At 36.8% G+C, this 24,665-nt stretch overlaps 1 protein-coding gene across 3 annotated transcripts in view; it reads left to right on the plus strand.

Annotated features, from left to right (window-relative positions):
- The first annotated feature begins 6,475 nt into the window (after positions 1-6,475).
- LOC120888413 (ankyrin repeat domain-containing protein 26-like) overlaps positions 6,476-24,665 on the plus strand; it is a 64,423-nt gene continuing 46,233 nt past the window's right edge. For 2 of the 3 annotated variants that reach the window (XM_040281357.2, XM_040281359.2), the window contains exons 1-4: positions 6,477-6,607; positions 9,913-9,949; positions 14,483-14,551; positions 18,949-19,030. In XM_040281357.2, the coding sequence (XP_040137291.1) occupies positions 14,531-14,551; positions 18,949-19,030 (103 nt within the window). In that variant the 5' untranslated portion in view covers positions 6,477-6,607; positions 9,913-9,949; positions 14,483-14,530. Of the gene's footprint in view, positions 6,608-9,912; positions 9,950-14,482; positions 14,552-18,948; positions 19,031-24,665 lie in introns of all 3 variants that reach the window. The other variant, XM_040281360.2, reaches the window with a different exon arrangement.

Raw genomic sequence — 24,665 nt, forward strand, 5'->3', positions numbered from 1 at the left:
AATGATATGATCATCTCAATAGATGCAGAAAAAGCATTTGACAAAAAACAGCATTCCTTTATGTTCAAAACACTAGAAAAACTAGGGATAACAGGAATATATCTCAATATCATAAAGGCTATCTTGGCTATGACCCAGGCCAACATGATTCCAAATGGAGAAAAATTGAAGGCTTTCCCTCTAAAAACTGGAACAAGACAGAGATGCCCTCTTTCACTGCTTCTATTTAACATAGTTCTTTAAACACTGGCTAGAGCAATTAGATAGATGAAAGAAATTAAAGGGATACACATAGGAAAAGAAGAACTCAAATTGGCACTATTAGATGATAGTATGATTCCATACCTGGAAGACCCTAAAATTTCCATCAGAAAACTCCTAGAACTAGTAAATGAATTCAACAAAGTGGCAGGATATAAAATTAACACCCATAAATCAAAGGCATTTTTGTCTATCAGTGACAAATCCTCCAAAAGGGCAATGAGGAAAACTACCCCAATCTCAATAGCCTCAAAAAAAATGAAATAAAATAAAATAAAATACTTGGGAATAAAATTAACAAAAACAGTGAAAAATATATATAATGAAAATTATAGAATCCTAAAGAAAGAAATCAAAGAAGACTTTAGAAGATGAAAAGATCTAAGTTGCTCTTGGATAGGCAGAATTAATATTAGCAAAATGACCATACTTTCAAAAGCACTATATAGAATTAATGCAATTCTGATTAAAATTCCTATTGCATTCCTCATACAAATATAAAAAGCAATCATGAAATTTATCTGGAAAAATAAGATAACCAGAATAGCTAAAGCAATCCTTAGCAGGAAGAGTGAAGCAGGTGACATCACTATACCAGACCTTAAACTATACTACAGAACAATAGTAAAAAAAAAAAAAAAAAAAAAACCAGCATGGTATATTGACATCAAAACAGACTCGGGGGAGATCAATGATAGATCAGAATAAAGAATACAGAGACTAACCCACAAAACTACAATTATCTTATATTAGATAAAGGTGCCAAGAACATGCATTGGAGAAAATAGAGCCGCTTCAACAAATGGTGCTGGGAAAGCTAGAAATCCATATGCAACAAAATGAAATTAAACCCCTATCTCTCACCAGGCACAAAACTCAATTTAAAATGGATCAAGGACTTAGGAATACAACCAGAGACACCATGTATAATTATAGCAGCACAATTCACAACAGCTAAGTTGTGGAACCAACCTAGATACCCTTCAATAGATGAATGTTTAAAAAAATGTGGCATATGCACACAATGGAATATGATTCAGAAATAAAATGGAATAAAATCATGACATTTGAAGGTAAATGAATGGAGTTAGAGAAGAGAATGCTAAGTGAAGTAAGCCAATCTGCAAAAAAACAAAATGCTGATTTTTTCTTTGAGATAAGGAGGTTGATTCATAGTGGGATAGGGAGAGGGAGCATGGGAGGAACAGACAGATCTGGCAGAGAGGTTGGTGGGAAGGGAGGGGGCATGGGGTAATTAATGATGGTGGAATGTAATGATCATTATTATCCAAAGTACAGGTATGAAGACACGACTTGGTGTGAATATACTTTGTATATAACCAGAAATATGAAAAATTGTGCACTATATATGTAATAAGAATTGAAATGCCTTCTGCTGTCATATATAAATAAAATATTTAAAAAATAAAAATAAAAACTTAGTGCTTGTTCAACATGCTACATTTGCTATTAGGGTGTAAACAGAACCTGCTTAGCTCATTTTCTTTCTGTGTAGACAATGAGTAAATATTAATAAACAATGTTTGTCCATCTTCTTCAGTGAGGATTATGATATGAATGTATAGATTCAGTTATTGGGGAGTTGTGAAATTTTAGAGGTATTGTATTATCTTGTTTTCTCATGTTGTCTGTGTTACTATGCTGAGGTCTGTGAATAAAGTTGGATACATTTCTATTCTACTATAATATGTGGATCCTTTTAGTGAGCAATTTTCTCTTTGAGATGTGATCTTTGACACAGATATATCTCAGTGTTAGAGCCCCAACTGAACAGGACTAAAGTGTTAGGTTCACTTACCAGAATCCTCTAAGAGGAAAGAATAACCAGTAATAGTAATAACACAGAAGCAAAATATATATCAACTAATAATGACTCCATTAATAAAATTGGAGAAGTGGGAAATAACAATATGCACCTGAATGAGAAAAAATAAGCTTTAGTGACAGTAAATTTAACAACATGTAAATAAAGAGGTAAAAGAAAAAATAAAGTTCTGGCAGGGAACAGGGGCAGAAGAATAAATGGGGAGAAAAGAAAAACATGAGAAAGGATGGGACTTCATTAGAGTATGATTCTAAAGAGAAAAAAAAATAAACAGACCAAAAGATTCCACAAATTAGAAAGAACATGAGAGGCAAATAGTGAAGGAGATCCATATACAGTACCAAAGATCAAGAGCAACAACAAGAACATTTTGATATTTTTTCTTGGTGATGTAATTAAAAGGAACAACTTCCATCCAGTAATATTAGTTTTAGAATCCAGTAGTTATGGGAGGTTTCTTGGAAGAAACTGTATTCAATTCTTCCTTCTCACTTGCAGCCCAAACAGGCCAAGCTTGGGAGTGGTGTGCATGATGAGCTCCTCTCCTTCTTAGCCCTGAAAGTGTGCTGAGGCAAAGTTGGCAGCTACCTAGGTATAATCGTGCTCAGTATTTGTTTTTGTACCCACAGATGTGGTCTGTCTCTAATAAGAGTTACCTGATAAACCCTCTACCTGTGGACCCTGCGGGCCAGGCTATAGTATAGATCTCACTTCTGGAGTCCTTCAGTCAGTGAATTTAGGGGTGTGCAAGAGTCCAGTTTCCACGAGGTTTCTTTCTATTGTCTCTAAACATAGCAGAAGTGGTCTGCCTGTAGAACTGCATTTGACCACTGCATTTGACTCTACAGACTGTCCAACAGCAAGACCAAACCTACTGTTAACCATTTTGGGGCACATTCGTGGTGTCAGTCTCATTCTTTTTTTTTTTAATTTTTTTTCTTTTTTTTATTAGTTGTTCAAAACATTACAAAGCTCTTGACATGTCATATTTCATACATTTGATTCAAGCATATTCTTGAGCTCAGACTATGAGGTGGGAAACACCATGACTGTGAAGGGATGTGGCTGCTGTGTCTTGGAGCTATGAGCCATGCAGGGGTTTCTGATCTCTCACGCAGACGTTCCCACAGTGGAATCTTTTGAAATGGGGCTCTCCCTCAGGGCTCTAATGGGCTATGCAGGGAATTGCTTGGAACCTTTGTGGTGGAAGTGTATGCAACATTTTCAAATGCTTCTGAACATGGTACTGTGATCAGGAAAGAGAATATTGTTCACCTGTGTTGAGCTGCATGTAGTAAGTTTTCTACCAGATCCAACTCTGGAACTCATTGTCACATAGCTCCAAACACTACATAAATTTTAAAAAGTATCCTTGGCTTCTATCTCTGAGGTAGACCACAAGATCATCCCTCCAGCTGCTCAGAGCTGTCACATGATTGTGTCTGAGCTTCTCTCCTAGACTCCGCTTGATTCTTTGGTAGGTGTCTTCTGACATGGTGAATCATTCACAGTTGGGTCTTGGAGATATAAAATAAAAAGGCTGGGCTTTTGATCTATCATGAAGAAAGCCTAGAAAAAGAACCCAGTTGGTGGTAGCTCCTGAGGAGACACTGAATCTGCAGGTAGATTTCACAGTTCATCTATCTTCCCTTGACATCTCAGGCACAAACCAATTCCCTCTTCTATGGTTTGTTAACTTTAAAAGAGGCTGTCTTTCTGTGGATCTCTGAGACTCCCCCATTCATTCAGTCATAGGGCAGTTCCCCATCTTCAACCCAGTCAATTTCTTCCTCTTCCAACTGAAGACTATTTTTTTTTTAAGAAGACCATTATTAGTCTAAAAGCCAATGTCTCTGGGTATGTTCTGGCCACTGGTTGTCTGTAATTGACTCTAGTGTTTTCCCACGACCTCTTTATGTCTTTGTGCAGCCTCACAATAGTTGATCTGATTCAAACTCAGAAGGGTTAGTAAGCACTGTATGCTTCTTGCTAAAGTCTTTTCTTGCTTGGTGTCCTTTGTTTAGTTCTTTCTTAGGTGGAAATGTTGTATACTCTGCCTCATGTATATGTGCTGTAATGTAAAAGTCAAATATAGAAACAGTATCTTACTACTTTGTCATGTTATTAAATTAGATTTTCTGTGAATTATCAAAAGTTAGTTGCACATTTTTAAACCCTCAAGACCTAAATGAAGCAACTGCAGTAGTCAATCTCAACATGACATAAGTCAAACACTTTTCACACAAGTATCAACACTAAAACATTCTGTCAACAGAAAATTTTGAATCTTTAGTGTTGTAGAAAGCAATTGTGTTTATAAAAATTTGGTTACTTTTTTTTTAAAAGAGAATTTTTAATATTTATTTATTTTTAGTTTTCGGTGGACACAACATCTTTGTATGTGGTGCTGAGGATTGAACCCGGGCTGCACGCATGCCAGGCGAGCGCGCTACCGCTTGAGCCACTTCCCCAGCCCATTGGTTACTTTTTTTAAAATGTCCTATTTTTGGTAGGAAGGAAAAGTATTGTTAAGTACACAGTGGTTATTTCCTTGTGCACATAATGTTCATCCATGGGTATTCTGTCAGTGGATATGCTTCTTCCTTCTGTTCTGGTTTTACAGTGTCTGTAGCCACATGAAGACATTAATTCAGCTTTATGTGAAGAATACAGGTGAAGCTCTCTTTAGAAAACATTCAGTTTATAAATTTATAAATAATTGTCAAATATACAGTATCTTTGTAAAATAGTTTAGCAAAGTAAATTGTTTAAAAGGCTTTATTTAAATAAGAAAGAATTCATAAAGTGAAAAATATGTCATCAATCATGAAAAATTAAGACTAAGATGTTGTTTTTAAAAAGGAAAAAATCAGACCATTTGGTGCACTCCTCTACTCCTAGCAAATCTCTTCAAGGCCAAGGCAGGAGGAGAGCAAGTTCAATACCAGCCTCATCGATTTAGTGAGATCCTTTCTCAAAATGAAAACTGAAAAAGATTATGGATGCTGCTCAGTGCACAGCATACATTGGTGCAATATGCAGTACAAAGAAAAATGAAAGAAAACAGCAGAAGTGAAGAAAGGAAGGGGGAATGGAGGAAGAGGAAAGAATAAGGGGAAAGGAAGGAGAAGATAGTGTTGAGGCCATATTCCAGGATGTGTGTACACCTTTAATCCTAGCAAGTCAGGAGACTGAGACAATAGGATCACAAGTTGAAGGTCAGACTGGGGATGTAGCTCAGTTCTAAAGTGTCCCCAGGTTCAATTGTTAATAGTAAGTAGGTAAGTAAATAATAATGAAAAAAACAAAAGATTTATAATCTTTACATTATAAATTCCAGCCTACTTTAAACTCAGTTTTAACCAAGGAATGACCCTGTGCCTTCCCTTGGAACCTCCCAGCAGTGCCTTTGCCCTCGGTTTGGAAGGTGGCTACAAAGGGAGAAGGGACCTCTGCTTGAGAGGGGCTATCCCCTGGGGTAGAGGGACAGCTGGGCTGTAAAGCCTCTTTCTTGGCCTGTGGTAGACAGTCCTGGCCTTGAGCAGGCCTGAGACATGAATGGAGGCTCCAGCTCAATACTGAGCCGCCTAGGCTGATAGAGTCCTGGGGCCAGAAAGAGTACATGGCAGGAGCACAACCCTAAGAAAGACAGGCACCAACAGCACTCTCAGAGACTAAGAGGTTCTGGGTCCTGGTGTCCCCTGGGCAGCAAGGCAAGACTGTGGAGTGCAGCAGAGCAGCCTCGGTGGTGCTGAGCCTGGGTAGCTCTGGTCTGGCCTTGCAGGAGCTTGTGGAAGGTATTCTGGGTACTGAGCTCAGTAAATTTTTTTAAAATTTGATTTATTTTAATTTATTATTTTATTTTTGGTACTGGGGGTTGAACCTAGGGTGTTTAACCATGAGCCACATCTCCAGCCCCTTTTAAAATATTTTGTTTGAGACAGGGTCTCACTGAGTTGCTAAGCAGCTTGCTGAGACTGGCTTTGAACTCGGGATCCTCCTGCCTCTGCCTCCAGAGCCCCTGGTGCTCCAGCCCACCAGGTTAGTGATTTTTGATCTGGCAGCAGGAGGCTTAATCTTCATCCAGCTCCACCCGTGCTGAACTGCAAGCTGCGCTTGGCGAAGGCAGGGCCAGCTCTCCTTCTACAGTTATGTACTGGGTCCCTGAGGTGCGCCACGCTCTACTTCCTCTTCCAGCGCCACAGCCTCTGGGACCTGGTGTCCCACACCTCCACCTTCTAAGTGGGCAGAAGAGCCCCGAGGTGGCTGAAGCTCACGCGGTGGGTCTGGTATGAGCACAGTTGGTGCCGCCGGTTAGACAGTTCGGGTGGCGTTCCTGTGCGCGTGCCTGGGCACGCAACTGTAAGCAACGACTTTTTTTGCGGGGGTCGGCGCCGGAGTGGAGCCCGCCAGGACCTCAGCAGTGAAGAGGCTGAGAAGCGGCAGAGGGCAGAGGAGCGCGCCTCCTGACAAGTTGGGGCCATTCCCAAGAAGTTCTAGGTCTGTGCTGGGTCCGCCCCTTTGTCCCTAGGTCCTGCCCTATGGAGGACTTGCCTCTCCCCACCCAACAGGCACACAGTAGGTGACCTCTGACCGCCATCCCTACCCCGTGACAAGGTTCAACAGCGTCCTGAAGACCCTGGGCACCATCTGAGTAGGAGCAAAGGTGGTTGGGTACAACCCCACAGGCAGACAACACAAAGCTGCCAGGGATAGCGACTTAGATGAGGTGAGGCGTCTCCATGTTCTAGGGATCTGTCATGTCAATGACAGAGATCAGAAGAACAGGTAATAGAGTCTGGAGGCCCGCAGCCCCAGAGGCAAGGGGCCTATTGGGGGAGGCGGAGCCGATGGGGAAGAAGCCTGCACCATCCTGGCCATTCCCCGGAACACAGGGCAGAAAGGTGGCCAGGTATTCTTTCACAGGACTGCTTGGCTTTCACACTCCCAGGGACTCATCAGCACCTAGTACCTATAGACCTTGGGGTAGTCTGACACCCAGGCCTTATTAATGAGCAGTGACTCGGAAACAAAATGTAGCTGTTTTCCTGGGTTCTGATGTATTCCCTCTGGAGGCTGGGGAGCAAGCACTGCAGAGTTGTTCACCACAGGGATCTCATCAAGGGGGCTGAGGAGCCATTGGAGGGGCTGGCAGAGGGTGGGAGCATACCTCCTGACACGTTGGGGCATCCCCCAGAAGGGAAGTGTCTGAGCTAGGAGATGTGCCAGGTCCGCCCCTCTGTCCCTGGGTCCTGCCCTAGGGAGGACTTGGCATTCTGTGCTAGCCTCCTAGGGTAAAGGACCAGGGAAGAGGTGGAAGGGTCAGCGAGAAGGAGCTTCTGCCTGAGGCTGGAGGGGGCTGACCTGTGTCCTTACCCAGCCCATGCTTATGCCACCCTAACCCTAACCCTAACCCTAATATTATGTCTCACTAAGAAGAATCAATAAAAATTAGAAAAAAATATATTAAGTCCAGGTAGGAAAGTTCATTATATAAAAAAATGTCACTTATAATATAACTGCACCACTTTATTGCTATATACTTATGTTTACATTTTGTCTACTCTGGAGACTTATAAGGGTCTTTGATGAGGGCCCATGGTCCTTTGTTCCCTGTTCTGGGTTTAGTTTTGCATTTACTTTTTACATTAGTTTTCTTAGGGTTGCCACTTCTACTCCTCTTTATGTGTTTCTTACTTCTCATGTGCTTTACTCACTAGTTCATGTGTTCTCAATGTCTCTTAATCACCCCAACGTCTTCCTACAAGATTATTGAGAATCCCTGTTTTTTTTTTTTTCTGCAAGTGCAAAGTTAACTTTAATGAGTTCTGAGAGAGTAGAATAGAGGTCCTTCATGGCAGCATTTACATTCTCCAAAGTACCAAGCACATTGTCGGTTTTCAATCTTTCACCACTTCAGGCTGCCCACACTAAGGAACATTCCCTCAATACTTTGAATGCAAATCTGCAGATTTATACTGTCCAGGTATCATTTCCTATAGTTATGCATTCTTGTTCTTTTGTTTATTTAGGCAGGGAGATCAGAGTATCTCTTCAAAGCATCCAAGTGGTATAGGCTTTCAGACACCATGGTCAAGATGGCAGCAGGCAGGATATGCCCAGGCTGCACAGATGCAAGCTGCTGCCCTAATGCCCCTTCTCTGCCTTGTTCTCAAGAGACCTGGAATAGGCAGGGCCTGAGCCCTGGTGTGGTGTATTTTAAGAGATACATTCATTATTACCGAAGTGTGGCTCTTTCTATGATTAACAAATTCAAATAATGAAATAAAAATGTCAGAATTTAATTACTTTTGAGTTCTACATACAAACTTTTAGGATAATGATGACACTAAGAAAATGTTTGTAATAAAGACTTACCCTTCTGTGTACCAAATTCCCCATGAACTGTTAGAATTTTTTTGCCAACAGACAAAAAGTCAGATAAATGAGTGGAACAAAATAAAACCAAGAAACACTCAAATATCCGAAAAAGTTTAGAATGTGCTACTGATGACATATCATACTAGTAGGAAAAGAGTTATGTGTCAATGAAATGCATGATAATTGTTTGTAGAAAACTAGCTGGATTTTTATGTCACAAAAATAATTCCCTGATACAATATGGATTATTAATTTTAAATAATACAAAATGAGAAAAATGTTAGAAGAAAACACAAATCCTTCTGTATACATTTTATGTGGGCAAATCCTTAGGAAAGAATGAACTGAAGAAGAAGCCTTCCTTTTGTTCTTTTTCTCTTTTACTTTATAATTTTGTTCCTGGAGATTGATCCCATTGCCTTGAGCATGTTATTCGAGTTCTATGCCACTAAGCTGTATCCCAGAACCCCTGAACCCTAATTTAAATTAGGAAAATTATTTTTTTCCAGATGCACAATTGACCTATGGATATAGGAAAAAGTACTTTGTGTCCCTGATAAGAGAAGGAATTTAAGTTTAATGATAAATAAAACACAGTTTTTAGCTACAAAACTTGTGATATGAAGAGTAGTGGTATTTACACTGCTGTTTAAATGTTGAGTTGCTTATGAATTCTCAATTAAATGATAGTATTGTACATTTTAATAAATATATTTCTGTACACATCTATTTCTTTATAATAAATATCTTCAGGGTATAATAAAAGATGCATACAGATTGTCTTTCTGAGCACAGCTTAAAATAGCAATGTGTTAGAAAGGACTCATAGAATTGCTTGTAGGAAGAAAATGCAGTGCATTTCTAGCATGAAATATTATGTGACCATTGAAGATGACAAAGATGTAGATGTATGTTGACCTGGGAAGATGTCTTTTTGAATATCAAGTGAAAATGAAGATCGATTATACTTACACACAAATAGATTGTGGTCTCATGTTAGGCACAAATATGTGCAAAATGTAGTAAAATTTGCTATTTTTAGCATTCAAATTGTAAAAATTTATTTTTCTCTTTCATTTAATGTTTATTTTATTTTCAATATTGGCAATTCTTCCTTATCATTCTGTTTGTTGTTCCTACCTTAGTTTCGTTGACAGTTATTAATATGCTCTGTATTAACGCAGTATTTTGGCATTTTCTGTGTTCTGGTTTTTTTCACCTTCCATATGGGTATTTCTGGTAAAATTCCACATTAACTTTTATTTTTCCTTTTTCCTACCTGTTATTTCTACAATGAATATGTGTAAAAGTTTTAGTGAGAAATTCTTGTTAATAATCTTTGGGAGGAGCAGGGAGATGAATCCTGTGCTGATAAAAATTTCTCATTCTACTAACTTCTGTGTATATGTGTGTTTTTTCTGTAGATGGATGTCTTCAGCCGACTTTTAGCCTCTTGAGAAGGTAATCTTTTCATCGGTGCTTATAAATGTTACTGCCTATACATTTCTTTCACATGTATGTTTCATTCCATACAGATTTATTTTATAAATGCAATTGTAGTTATCATTTTGTTTTAGATACATTCTTATGAAAGTAAAAGAAAGCAAATATACAAGATTATTACTAATGTGAAAGTATTGTTTTTATTTACAAAACTTTTGTTTAAAAATGCTGAACTCCCCACCAGGTGCCTTGGTGTAAGTCTTTAATCCCAGTAACATGTGAGGCTGAGGCAAAAGGATCACAAGTTCAAAGCCAGTCCTGGCAAGGTAGAGAGGTCCTTAGCAACTTAGGGAGATACTGTCTCAAAATAAAAAAAAAAAAGTGCTGTGGCTGTGGCTCAGTGTTTAAGTGCCTCTGGATTCAATTCCCAGTAGAGAACAAACAAAGATACAAACACCACACACTGAACTCCCCAAGTATACTTTATCTGTTCTTTCATTTTATTTGCTCACCACCTGAATATCTATTATATAATTGATATATTTTACTCTCTCTCTGGTCCTCCTTTGTGTTTCCCTGACTGTAGATTTAAAACTGAAGTAATAGAACTCAAATTGAAGTGAAGCATTTTCTCCCACTTTTCAAACAAAGCACTTATGGAGATAAGAATTTGTAAACTACCCATTTAAAAAGTTAAGATCACAATAATACTGTTATTGTATTGGATATATCCAATTTACTTATGTGCTACAAATCTAAATCCTGAACAAAGTAAGTGAAAGATACTAATCCATTTCAATCATACATCTCCTTTAGCTTTATGTTTCTTGAAAAAAAAAAAGCAAGAATAACTTTGCTTTAAATTTGGTCTTTTGCTGTTTATCTTTGGTACTCTTTATCTATAGTACTTATTATAACTAAAATTTATTTAAATGTAACTCATATGACTGGAACTGCCATTGACCAATTGTTTTATAACTTTCAATTAAGGTAAGGCACCATGAATTGTGTGATGGGTCTTTATGTATGAAGAAACATTTAAACATTGAAATATGTAGTCCTTAAAATACATTTGAAAAATTATTAACAAACACAACAAAAATCAAGATTCACTGGTGTCAGAAGCAATGGTGCCTTTTTATCATCCAAGTAATTTGGGAAGGAAGGTGAGGCAGAAAGATTGCAAGTTCAATTTTAGCCTGGGCAACTTAGTGAGACAATAGCAGAAAGTAAAAAACCCAAAGGGCTCTGGTTATGGCTCAGTGCTGAGTGCCCTTCAGTTTGATCCTCAGCAGCGGGGACGAGGGAAAGGAAAGAAGTCAGTGGAATAGGCAGCTAGAATGAGCTGATCTTCTGTTAATTTAGTAAATATTGTTGTTTCTTCTGAAGAAATTGTTCTGAAGGGAGAAGAATTACATGCTATCTAATGTTCACAATGGCATGAATCATTGTCTGTTTTAAGTAGGAGCTCTATGACCCCCTAACCAATCTTCTAACTTTTGTAGGACCCCTCTACATTATGCATGTGCCTATGGCCAGGCTTTTCTAGTAAAGAACAAATGCAACATTCACCTCTGTGACAGTGACAACAACACACCTCTGGTTAAGATAGATGTAGCAAAGTATTTCTGTGAGGGATGAACTATATTTACATACTTAGAATAAAAATTGATTCATATCATTTAAATGTAACTAATTGGTAAATCCTATAAATGTTGTTCATAAGCAGAGTTTTCTTGATTAGAAGAGTAGCAAATGTTGCAACTTTTTTATCTTATGGATATATTTAGTTAATATAAGTGTATATAAGTCGACTCCACATTTAAAATTTAGGATACTGGTGTGGAAATATGGAGTTCAAGCTTGTCTTGAAGAACCACATGGGTTCTCTTTGAGCCCATGTTATTGTGTGGTGCACTGTGCTCAGGTGCCCCTTCATGCAGGCATGGGTGTTTTCCAGTTTGTGCTGGCAAACTACAGCATTCATTCACTCAGAATCCCATATTTTGCCCTATAAAAAATTTATAACTCCTGTTTTATACTATATATTTTTTAAAATTTCATGGTATTCATGATAGTTTCTATTCCTTTATAAGAATATGGCTTATGGAATAGATTAATCTCTTTGAAATGAAATTGAATTTTAGAATTTATAAATTGATGTTTTTCAAACCTTTTACTTATATGTATGACATAAGTTATATTCCCATTAGAATTTCTATAAGCCTCATTAGGTTACTCATAGTAAGATGTAGAGAGCATACACATAGTTCAAGCAGTATTATATCTTTGTACTCAGCTTTGTCTCTTAAAGATGTGGGTGCTTTAGTCTTTTATGATGCTAAAAATAATTCATGTAGATCAGTATAAAACTTTTGTTGATACACAAAATTTCTGAATTCTATTTTGTCTAAAATTATAAATAGCTTTAAGTAGCAATTTAAATGGAACCAGAATTAAAAAAGAATTTGGTAAAGTTGATGTGCATTATTGTCCCAGGATGATTTTGTACTAACTTTTTAACATTTAAGATTAATATCTTTCATCTTTTAATAGGAGAACAGGTACCAAATGAATCAATGCTCCTTTGAAGCCTCTCTCTTTTTATTGAATTATTTATGTATTCTAATTTGTTGTATGACAGCAGATTACAATTCGTTTCATATTTCACACATAGAGAACATTTTTTCAAAGTCTCTGGTTGTGCAAAGTATTTTCATACCTTTTGTGTCTTTATAGATGTACTTAGGGTAATGATGTTTAACTCATTCTACTCTCTATTCTACACCCATGTCCCTCCATTTTCCTCCCTCCTCTTTACCCTATCTAAAGTTCTTTCATGACTCCCATGCTCCCCCCACCATCACCATTATGAGTTAGCATCCTCATATCATATCAAAGAAAACATTCAGCCCTTGGTTTTTGGGGATTGGCTTATTTCACTTAGCATTATATTCTCCAACTCCATCCATTTATTTGCAAATGCCAGTTTTATTATCTTCTAATGCTGAGTAATATTCCATTGTGTATACATACCAAAGTTTACCTATCCATTCATCTACTGAAGGACATCTGGATTGTTTCTATAATTTAGCTATTGTGAATTGTGCTGCTATAAGCATTGATGTGGCTGTGTCCCTGTAGTATGCTGTTTTTAAGTCCTTTGGGTATAGACCAAGAAGTGAGATAGCTGGTTAAACAGGTAGTTCCATTCCAAGTTTTCCAAGGAATCTCCATACTGCTGCACACTTTGCAGTCCCTTGTGCAATGTATGGGTGTGCCTTTTTCCCTACATCCTCACCAACACTTATTGTTTTTTGTCTTCATAATAGCTACCATTCTAACTGGAGTGAGATGATAGATAGTTTTAATTTGCATTTCTCTAATTGCTAGAGATGATGCACATTTTTTTCATATATTTGTTGATTGATTGTATACACACTTCTGAAAAGTGTCTGTTCAGTTTCTTGGCCCATTTATTGATTGGGTTTTTTGGGTTTTTGGTGTTGAGATTTTTGAGTGCTTTATCAGATGTGCTTGTGGTAAAAAATTTGTTCCCATTCTGTAGGCTCTCTGTTCACCTCATAGATTGTTTCTTTTGCTGAGAAGAAATTTTTAGTTTGAATCCATCCCATTTATTGATTCTTGGTTTTAATTCTTGTGCTATAGGAGTCTTTTTTATTTAATTTTTTAAAATATTTATTTTTAGTTGTAACTGGACAAAATATGTTTATTTTATTTACTTATTTTTATGTGATGCTGAGGATTGAACCCAGAACCTCATATGTGCTAGGCAAGTACTCCACTGCTGAGCCACCAGCCCCTATAGGAGTCTTATTAAGAAAGTTGAGGCCTAGTCCAACATGGAGATTTGAGCCTAGTTTTTTGAAGCCTCTCTTTTTCGACACAAAAATGCATTTTTCTAGTGGAGCAGGAATGCCTATATTGTTTCTAGGATCTTGAACTATATAAAAGAGAATTAACAGCATTTGCATAGCCTGCAGGAACATCTCATGTTATTGGATAACTCTCAGAACTGTATCCCTGTAATTCTGTAAGTGAATGTCAAATTGGTGTTAGCAAAGGTACAGAGATTTCCTTAATAATGGATGCATAATGCACAATTCTGTGGTATTTCTCTGATAGTGAATCAAGGAAATTTGTTGATGAAGCTTGGTATTTCAGTAAAACTGGAAATTATTTGGAATATGGGTTGATAAGCCCAGCTCTAGAGATGAAAGTTTAGCTCATTAATTCAGTAGGTTACTTAAGTCCTTTTACTATTTTGTTTTGGGAGTGGGGTCATGAGAATAAGGACATAGTCCTTGCTCTAAATAAATGTTTTGTATTGATGGGAGTTGGTGGCAATCACATAATGCATTGTAAGGTGAAAGAGAAGTTCATGTGGAAGTGCAGGGTGGTAGAAGGAAGAGGCTACTCTTCATTTATTTTATATAGTATAGGTTTACGTTCTTGAGGTCTGTTATAAGATTTTCAGTTCAATTGAGAAATAAGCAAAATTGTTAATAAATTGTTCTTTTTGTTTTTCAGGATGGCTACACACCACTTTTACTTACTGTAAAGGAAGAGAAACTCCATATGGCAGAATTTTCAATTAAGGTGAAAGCAAATATACATGTGGTTGACATGAGAGGGAGGTATAGTAGTTTATTCTTTAAAACACTCAGGCCAAATATTAAATTAATGGGAAGGAGTATATTAATTTATGTACATTGGAGTAGAGTGAAAAATATGAACACAACCCATGTTTTAGGTAGAAATAGTTGATTTTGTTGTTCAGAAGTGTTATGGTTTGAATATGAGGTATCCCACAAAAGCTTACCTGTGAGACAGTATAAGAAGGTTCAGAGGAGAAATAATTGGGTTGTGAGAGTCTTAACCCAATCAGTGAATTAATCATCTGACAGAGATTAACTGATTAACTGAGTGGTAACTGAAGTGTGCTGGAGGAGGTGGGAACTGGAAGCAAGGCTTTGAGGTGCATATTTTTTGTATCTGGCAAGTGGAGACCTCTCTCTCTCTGCTTCCCTCTGCCATACTCTCCTGCCATGATGTTCCGCCTCGCCTTGAGCCCCTAGAAATGGAGCAGGCTCCTATGGACTAGGTCCTCTGACACCATGAGCCCTTAAATAAATGTTTTCTCTTCTACAATTGTGCTGGCCAGGTCCTTTATTCACAGTTGTGAAAAAGCTGACTAACACAACATGATTATGTATCACCAACAGTTTTTTTAAAGTATGATTTTTGGCATTTTTTATTCAATAGTGAATTTCTTAACCTCTCTATTATAATTTTAACTTTTGTTCCTTACGCTTTTCCTTTAAAATGGTATATTCAGCATAAATAGGCTTTGATAATTTTTTGTTTCCTTTTGGATGACTCTAAATTGCTTTGTTTGAAGAATAAGTTAACTTATTCCTAATTGAGCATTAATTGCTGTTGCTAGACGTTGTTCATTTTCTAATATATTTTGATATTTTTCTTTCTTTTTTTTCAGGATTTTTTTATTAGTGCTAATCAGTTATACAAGGCAGTATAAAGCTCTTCAATTCATTATGCACACAAGGAGCAGAATTTTTCACTCTTCTGGTTGTGCATGAAGTAGGGTCACACCATTTGTGCAATTGTACATATAATGGTGTCCACATCATTCCATTGTGTTTCCTATGCCTTTGTCCCCTCTCTCCTTCCCTTTTCCCAACTCAAGTTTCCTCCACTCATTCTATGCTTCCCCCATATAGATTAGCATCCATTTATAAGAAAAAACATTTGGTCCCTTGATTTTTGAGATTGACTTTTTTTCCCTTAGCATGATACTCTCCAACTCCATCCTTTTACCTGCAAATAACATAATTTTATTCTCTTTTAATTGTGAGTAATATTCCATTGTGTATATGTAACACAATTTCTTCATTCATTCATCTATGGAAGGACGTCTAAGTTACTTCCACAGTTTAGCAATTGTGAAATGTGCTGTTATAAACATTGAGGTGGTTGTGGGTTTAAGCTCCAACTTCTTTAGTACAACTCCTATAGCACAATAATTAAAATCAAGAATCAATAAATTGGATGGGTTCAAACTAAAAAGTTTCTTCTCAGCAAAAGAAACAATCCTCTGTGAGGTGAACAGAGAGCCTACATCCTGGGAGCAAATTTTTACCCCTTAGATAGAGCACTAATCTCTAGGGTATATAAAGAACTCAAAAAGCTAAGCACACACACACACACACACACACACAAAAAAAAAATAACCCAATCAATAAATAGGCCAGGGACCTGAACAGACACTTCTCAGAAGAGGGTATACAATCAATCAACAAATATATGAAAAAAAAATGTTCATTATCTCTAGTAATTAGAGAAAAGCAAATCAAAACAATATCATCTCACTCCAGTCAGAATGGCAGCTATTATGAAGACAACAATAAGTGTTAGGCTGTGGGACTGCAAATTGGTGCAGCCATTATGGAAAGCAGTATAGAGATTCCTTGGAAATCTGGGAATGGAACCACCATTTGACCTAGCTATCCCTCTCCTTGGTCTATAACCAAAAGACTTAAAATACTATAGGAACATAGCCACATCAATGATTATAGCAGCACAATTCACAATAGCTAAACTGTGAAGTCAACCTAGATGCCCTTCAGTGGATGAATGTTTAAAAACAAGTGTGACATATATATATATATATATATATATATATATATATATATACATACACACACAATATAATTTTACTCAGCAATAAAAGAGAATAAAATCATGGCATTTGCAAATAAGTGGATGGCATTAGAGAAGATAAGGCTAAGTGCAATTAGCCAATCCCCAAAAAAGAAATGCTGAATGTTTTCTCTGATATAAGGAGGCTGACTCATATTTGGGTAGGGAGGAATAGCTGAATTCTAGATATGGTAGAGGGGTGGGAGGAAAAAGGACAGGAGATTAGCAAGGATGGTGAAATGTGCTGGACATCATTATCCAAAGTACATGTATGAAGACGCAAATTGGTGTCAACACAATTTATATACACTCAGAGATATGAAAATTCATGCTGTATATGTGTAATAAGAACTATAATGTATTTCACTGTCATTTATTTTTTTAAAAATCAATAAAAATAAATAAAAAGAAACACACAAAGGCAAAGACACAACATATCAAAATCTTTGGAAAAGTATGGTAGCAGTTCTAAGAGGCAAATTTATAGCATTGGAGCCTATTTCAAAAAATTGGAGGGCCTGGGATTGTAGCTCAGTGGTAGAGTGCTTACCTAGCATGTGTGGAACACTGGGTTTGAGTCTCAGTACTGCATATAAATAAGGTTTATTGAAAAAAATATATATTAATAGTATGTATATATACATACTATTAAAAAACAAAAGAAAGATTCCCAAATGAATAAGATTATGCTCCACCTCAAGACATTAGTAAAGAAAAAACAAACTAATACCAAAACCAGTAGAAGTTAAGAAATAATATCTGAGTGGAAATCAATGAAATTGAAAATAAGATAACAATACATATGGTAAATGTAACAAGAGTGTGTTCTTTGAAAAGATAAGTAAAATCAACAAACCCTTAATTAAACTAACCAAAAGAAAGAATAAAAAGAAGAAAATTGACAAAATCAGAGGTAAAGGGAGACATCACAACACACAGTCTAAATTAATCCAAAGGATTATCAGAGACAATTTTGAAAATTTATACTCCAATCTCATAGAAAATCTGGAAAATATGCACAAGTTTCTAAACACATATGACCTGCCCATATTGAACCAGCAAGATAAAGAAATCCTAAGCAGGACAATATCAAGTAATGAAATTGAAACAGCAATTAAAAGCATTGGTGCCTTTCTGTACAATAAGGTAATTGTAATTATGTGGGATTGTCTCTGTGAGGTCATTTGATTTGAATCCCATGAGCATTTTTTTTTTTTTGGTAGAGCTGCCGATTGAACCCAGGGCCTTATGCAGATGAGGCAAACACTTTACCAAAGTAAAAACCCTCCCATGAGCTTTTGTCAGAATGGCTGAGCTTCCCTCACTGGGATCCCTGGAGGGCAGCTTTCCCTATTCAGCCTAGCCAGTTTTGTCCTGACATTGCTGCAGTCTACTTCTTTGTCAATGCTTTTATATTTCAAATAAACAGTATTTCTGGGTTTCCCTGATGTCTGGCTCTCTGTAGTTGCCCTGCAGTGTATTCCTGCAGTCACCTCATCATGCCATCAGACCTAGTTCATTTGTGTCAAATTCAGGGAGCCACTGAGAAGCCCAGTGTACCTTCACACTGCCATTTTTCTGCATTGGTTTCCTAATTGGAAAGTGCTGCTTACTCTACTTCATTGTTATGCACAAGTTAGGTAAATGCAAAATGAAGAAATCTTTTTATTACTAATTTGGCATCATGTCAAATGAGTATTACTCTCAATAACGATTTCTCCAAAAGAGATTTTGATCTCAAAAGTGTTTGTTTAGCTAAGTGAGGCCAAGGTAACATTGCTCTATTTCTGTTCAACAAAACATAATTCAAATTGTCTTACAGACCAATGTGATTCTAATACAAAATAACCTGTCATAGAAATGTTTTTAATGTTTAATGCTGGCTGATATTGGGTTAATATGTAAGAATGTATTCTATTATATTTTAAGTATTATTCGCTCCTTTATGCTAGAAAATGTTGAGTAGGGTTAGGTCTTACAGGTGTTGTATGTTTGTGCAGTTATGCACATCAGATAGTATGTTTTGGGAGAATGTGTTCTGTCCTCTCATTTGAGTTTTATAGTCAGTAGTCATGTGAAGATGAAAGTTAGGCTTTATGGGAGAGGATATATGATGTTCTCTTTAAATGTTCAATTTTGGAAGACAAGACTTGTCTAGATTTTTATTCTTACTGATGTGAAAAGTGGAAATGAGATGTGTGCTTTTAAATCGTGATTCAGAATTGGTTACTGATATTAATTTGAAGTAAAATCAACTTTGATTTTAATTTTACCAGAGCGTCTCTGAGATTTGTTCAGAAGACTGCTTTGATGATTTCTCTGAGGATGCATTTGAAAAAGAAACATATATTGTGGAAGGTAAGAGCCAAACAGTTTAAAAACTTTTGAGTGGAAACAATATTTATTTAAATCCTAAGCAGCAGAATATTTGAATAGTTGAAGACATGAATCTTCTAAGTAGTGCTTACGCAATGTGGAAGGTAACAAGTGGTATATCTCGTACCTTTTGAGTGACCAGTAAAATTCAGAGTGTCATCAGATGATTCCAAGAATTAATTTGATTTCAAAACCTGAGTAGACTAATGTTGGGAAATACTGAAGAGGAAAGTAGAAGGTGGATTGAAGAATGGGCAAGGCAGAGTTCAGGGAGTAAATGGAGACAAAGAAGATGGTGTGCAGTGTGAAGGGGGAAAACTCAGGTGATGGGTTAGAAAGAGAGAGAGAGAATGAGAGAGTAGCATATTAGAGATGCCAGAAAGCCTTGTGAGCTTCAGGGGCCAAACTTGGTGTGAGATGTAGTGCCAAGTTGTTTCACTCTTCTTGTCTTCCTCCCAGTGAGAAAGGCTTTCAGGAATGAAGTCCCAGGTCATGCAGAGGTACCTTGGTTCACCATCTGTAAACAGCCACATACAGAATTGAACAACCTATGAAATGCTGGGGTTTTTTTTAGCACCTTTGGGGAATTAGGAATCATAGTGTTGGTCATGGGCAGATGAGACCACCATGGTAGAGGTTCTCTTTGAAAACCAGAAGGGTGGAGGAAAGGAGGAAGGCAAGAACAAAGGTAGCTAGTTGTGAAGTAATGTCATGTTCCAGGGACACAGATTTTTACTTGAATTCATTTTAAAAATTCCTCGAAAAGGCATCTATGAAAACACTTCATATGGTGGTCATATATGAAAACCTCTGAAAAGGTTCTATTTTGTATCCCAAATTTGAAGTTTAGGTTGAGTACAAAATACACCAGTATCAACATGGGCATTCATCTTTGTACAAAATTGCCTTTATGAGCATAAGAAAAATACTTTTAAAGGCATCCATTATCTCAAATATGTGTCAAATCCAAAATGTACCACTGGACTCCTTACATGTTTTAGTGTGAAAATCTCTTAAGAATAATGTGATGAAGAGGAAAGAAGTAGAGATAAAAAATAGAAATGTGTTTGCAATTTTATGTGGTGATGTAGGATATGTTAATTATGAAGATGGAATAGTACATAGAGAAGTAAAAATTTCAAGGAAGAATGAAAGAGTATAGTAGAATTTGGCTGTTATCAATGAAAAGAGAAAGGATATGAAATAGAGTAGTGAAATAGACAATACAAAACAAAATCCAAATTCACTAATTGAAAATCCTAGCCTTCAAAATGCAGAGCAAAAAAAATACTTTCATTAAAAAAGCCTAGAAATGAGAAGACAGACATATATATATATAAAATATAAAACACACTCAAAAAAATAAATAGCAATGAAAGAAAAAAGTGAATCTTTTATTTGTTTTAATTAGTTATAATAACAGTAGAATGCATTTATACACTTTGCCATATCATACAAAGATTGGATATAATTTCTCATTTTTCTGAGTGTACAAGTTGTAGAATTACATTTGCCATGTAATAATGTCTGTTTTGTTCTACTATTCTTTCTATCCTCACATCCCCTCCCTTACCTTTACTTCCCTCTATCTAAGGTAAATCTATTCCTCTCTAGTGCCACACCCCCCGCTTATTGTGAATTAACAGACACATATTAGAGAAAGCATTCGACTTTTTGTTTTGGGGGGATTTAGTTTATTTTGCTTAGCATGATATTCTCCAACTCCACCATTTACTGGCAAATGCCATAATTTTATTCTTCTTTAAAGCTTAGTGATATTCCATTGAAGATACATACCACATTTTCTTTATCCATTCATCTATTGCACAGCACTTAGGTTTGTTCCGTAGTTTGTCTATTGATAATTGAGCTGTTATAAACATTGGCATGGCTTTGTTCCCATAATATGCTGATTTTAAGTCCTTGGAGATTAAACTGAGGAGTGGGATAGCTGGATCAAAGATGGTTTCATTCCCTATTTTCTGAGGAATCTCTGTACTGCTTTCCATAGAGGTTGTACCAATTTGCAATCCCACCAGCAGTGTATGAGTATACCCTTTTCCTCACATGTACATCAACATTTATTGTTGTTTGTATTTTTGATGATTGCCATTCTGACTGGAGTGAGATGAAATCTTAGGGTAGTTTTGATTTGCATTTCTCTAATTACCAAAGATGTTGAATGCTTTTTTCATATATTTGTTGATTGATTGTATTTCTTCTTCTGTGAAAATCTTGGTAAAAAGTAAGGGAGTCATTTCCATTACAGTAGATAATATAATTAATAAGAATATATGTTCACTGTTTGTGCACAATTGAGTTTCTTTCATTTCTTTGTGAGGCATAAACTGAGCATGTGCATAATGGCTGCAGGCTGTCAAATCCTTCCTTCTTATTGTTGGTGTGGCATGGAATGGGAAGAGTTGTGGTCTTCACTATTTGGAGGTGTTTGCTGCTAGGTTCTGTGAGAGGAGTTCCCATAAATGGTGTTCTCAGGGATGGGACTTAGGTATAGTAAGACTCCAGGTGCTTTTATTGCATGACAGGTTGTCTAGTGGAGCTGAATCAATCCATCCACTTCTACAACTCAGTAGACACTGATATTTCTGTCAGGGACACTGTACCCCACAAATCTCCCCAGGGTTCTAAATATGGGACAGGGGAATCTTTTCATTTGGTGCTTCTGTTGCTCATGGCCTCCAGAAGGTCAGTTGGCAAGCATCCAGCACTGAGTGGTAGGCCGAGCACCAAGCACCTGTGTACCCACACCTTCAAATACTTAACCTACTGTAGTTGACCTTGTGGGCACCTTCAAACCTCATGACGGAAGAGATTGGAAGGAAATGGATTCTCCCCAGCACCTCCAACTGGTATTTCTCCTGGAAAAATGCTTTCGTTTTCTGATTGTCCCAGGTTGACAAGGCTCAGTTAAGCTTTTGCTAGGTTCAAATAACACCAGAGGAAACCAGCCCCGAACTCCTGGATTAGAGTTCCCAGTCGTTATTAGCACCACTTTCTGGTAGTACCAAGATGGCACCTGGCTCAAATCCCTATGGACCACTGGTAACTTTGGGGTGTCTTATGTGGACCCTTTCAATGAGTTGAATGGACTCTGGTTCTCCTAGGACAGGCTGCTCTTCCAGTCTCAGTAGTTTTCAGGCAAGGCAGCTAGTAGTATTTCCTCCACCTTTTCCATCCTTGTGTCAAATTCAACTCCTCATGCAAGCAGCTTATCTCCAATTATGTCCTCTTTCCTTGTTTAATTTAGCCAAACTTTTTATTTTTCTAAGTCTGTCTGTCCAATATTGAATATTAGTGGAATTCCTTTTCACCCACCTCAGGGAGAAGGAGCAATCTGGTTGCTAGAGTCCCAGAGAGCTGAGCTACAAGAAATGCTGCTTCAGGCTAATCCACCCTCTTGTATCCGTCTCCTCTGTTTTTCTTTGAGGTTGCCACATTTTAGTATTTGAAGCTTATTATTATTTCACAGATGTGGTTTCTATGTTTTCTCACATGAATGGATCAAGAAAAGATATAGTGTCTAAACCAGAGGATGCAAGAATTGTCAGTGCACCAGTGTCCCAAATAAGTGTGAAAAAACAAGAATATTCATATAAGCTGTCATTCTAAAAGTACATGTCCAAGCTGATCAGTGCAGAGAACATTCTTGCATGAGAAATGAACTGTACAAATCCCTAGGCCATTATTACAACTTGATACTTGTTAACTTGAAGAACAAATAGAGGAACAGGACACAGAAATATAACATTATGTATTAAATAATTCTTATAATGTCACATTAAAAATACATGCTGTTATATTCTCATATCAGCTTTGACATTTATACTCCCAGAGTCCTGCTTTTGTCTTCTTAATAGAGGTCACATATCTTTCCATCAATCTGCATGTTTACTGTGGTCTATGTACATATTCCTATTTTATTTTTATCACTGGATACATAATCTCACTTTTAAAATATTACTGCAGGCTGTATGAAACCCTAATTCCTGGTGTTCTTTAATATATTTTAGTCATATGACTATGTTAACCACAACTAAGCAAACACACGCACACACAAAACTAATCATTATCAAAGCTAAGCACACTGTTTCAGCTTCATACTAATTAACCAGGAATATATGCATGGATTTGCCCTATGAACCTTTAGTTATATATGTCCCTTTTGTTTTTTACTATCTCAAGAGAAAATTTTTGACTGCAAGGTAATTACATTTCTATTTGTATCCTGAATTATTAATAGCATATTGAATGAAATATATGTGTGTGTATATACTATTTTTTCTGAAATCCATATAGACAACCACTAAAATAAGACATTCTCTTCTAATTAAAGTAGTGAGGAAGAAGAATGTAAGGACACTCAAATCAGGTAAATATTACAGTAGGAATTCTCTAGAAAGAGGGATAATAAAATATATGATACTGTGGCAATTTTCCCTTTACTAATTCTTCTCTGACTCTTCAAAATTTGAGGGGAATATTTGGCACAAGAAAGACCAGTGTCAATGTTGGTACCAATGATTAAAAACAGATATTTAGGACTGGGGATGTGGCTCAAGCGGTAGCGCTCTTGCCTGGCATGCGTGTGGCCTCGGTTTGATCCTCAGTACCACATACCAACAAAGATGTTGTGCCCGCCAAAAACTAAAAGATAAATATTAAAAAAGTTCTCTCTCTTTCTCTCTGTCTCTTTCTCTCTCTCTCTCTCTCTCTCTCTCTCTCTCTCTCTCTCTCTCTCTCTCACACACACACACACACACACACACACACAGATATTTACAAGCATAAGAAAAAGACTTTAAATTATAACATTTATCTTAGGTATTGCTATAATTTAAATGCCACTGTTGGAGTTACAACATTTTTAGGCCTTATTATGTGGATTATTAGGCCTTTATTCAACCACTGTTTAAAAATCTGTATTGTAGCTAGCATCTATGATTTCAGTGGCCTGGGAGGGTAAGGCAGGATTAAGATTTCAAAGCCATTCAGCAATGTAGCAAGACCCTAAGCAACTCAGCAAGACCCTGTCTTTAAAGAGAATACAAGTCTATCCCACAACACCATAAAAGCATCCGGTTTCATCTAAATAGAAAACAACAACAACAACAAAAGACTGGGCATATGTCTCAGTGGTGGAGCACCCCTGGGATATATCCCTGGTAATATATATATTGAAATCTCATCTCTTAAAATAATTTTATTTCCAATATGACATTCAGCCTATTGAGTAATAACATTGAGAGTGTTCTATGTTGAGTCAAAGGTTATTTGATACCCGTTTTATATATATTTATATATATATATATTACATTGTTGTTATTATTTTCATTTTATTTAATCTTTTCCATTACACATGGCAGTAGAATATATCTGAATATATTTATATTGGAATTGGATACCATATTCTTATTGGAAACCCAGTCTTGTGGGTGTATGAGGCATTGAAATTCACTACGGTGTATTTATATATGTACATAGGAAAGCTATGTCAGATTCATTCCACTGTGTTTCACAGTGGAATGAATATTGGCATTGTATTTTGTAGAGAACAATTATTTGTTTCCCAGAGTAGTGACTATGTTTGATATATCCC

This window comes from Ictidomys tridecemlineatus, chromosome 6 (genome assembly GCF_052094955.1).
Source record: "Ictidomys tridecemlineatus isolate mIctTri1 chromosome 6, mIctTri1.hap1, whole genome shotgun sequence".
Taxonomy (NCBI): domain Eukaryota; kingdom Metazoa; phylum Chordata; class Mammalia; order Rodentia; family Sciuridae; genus Ictidomys; species Ictidomys tridecemlineatus.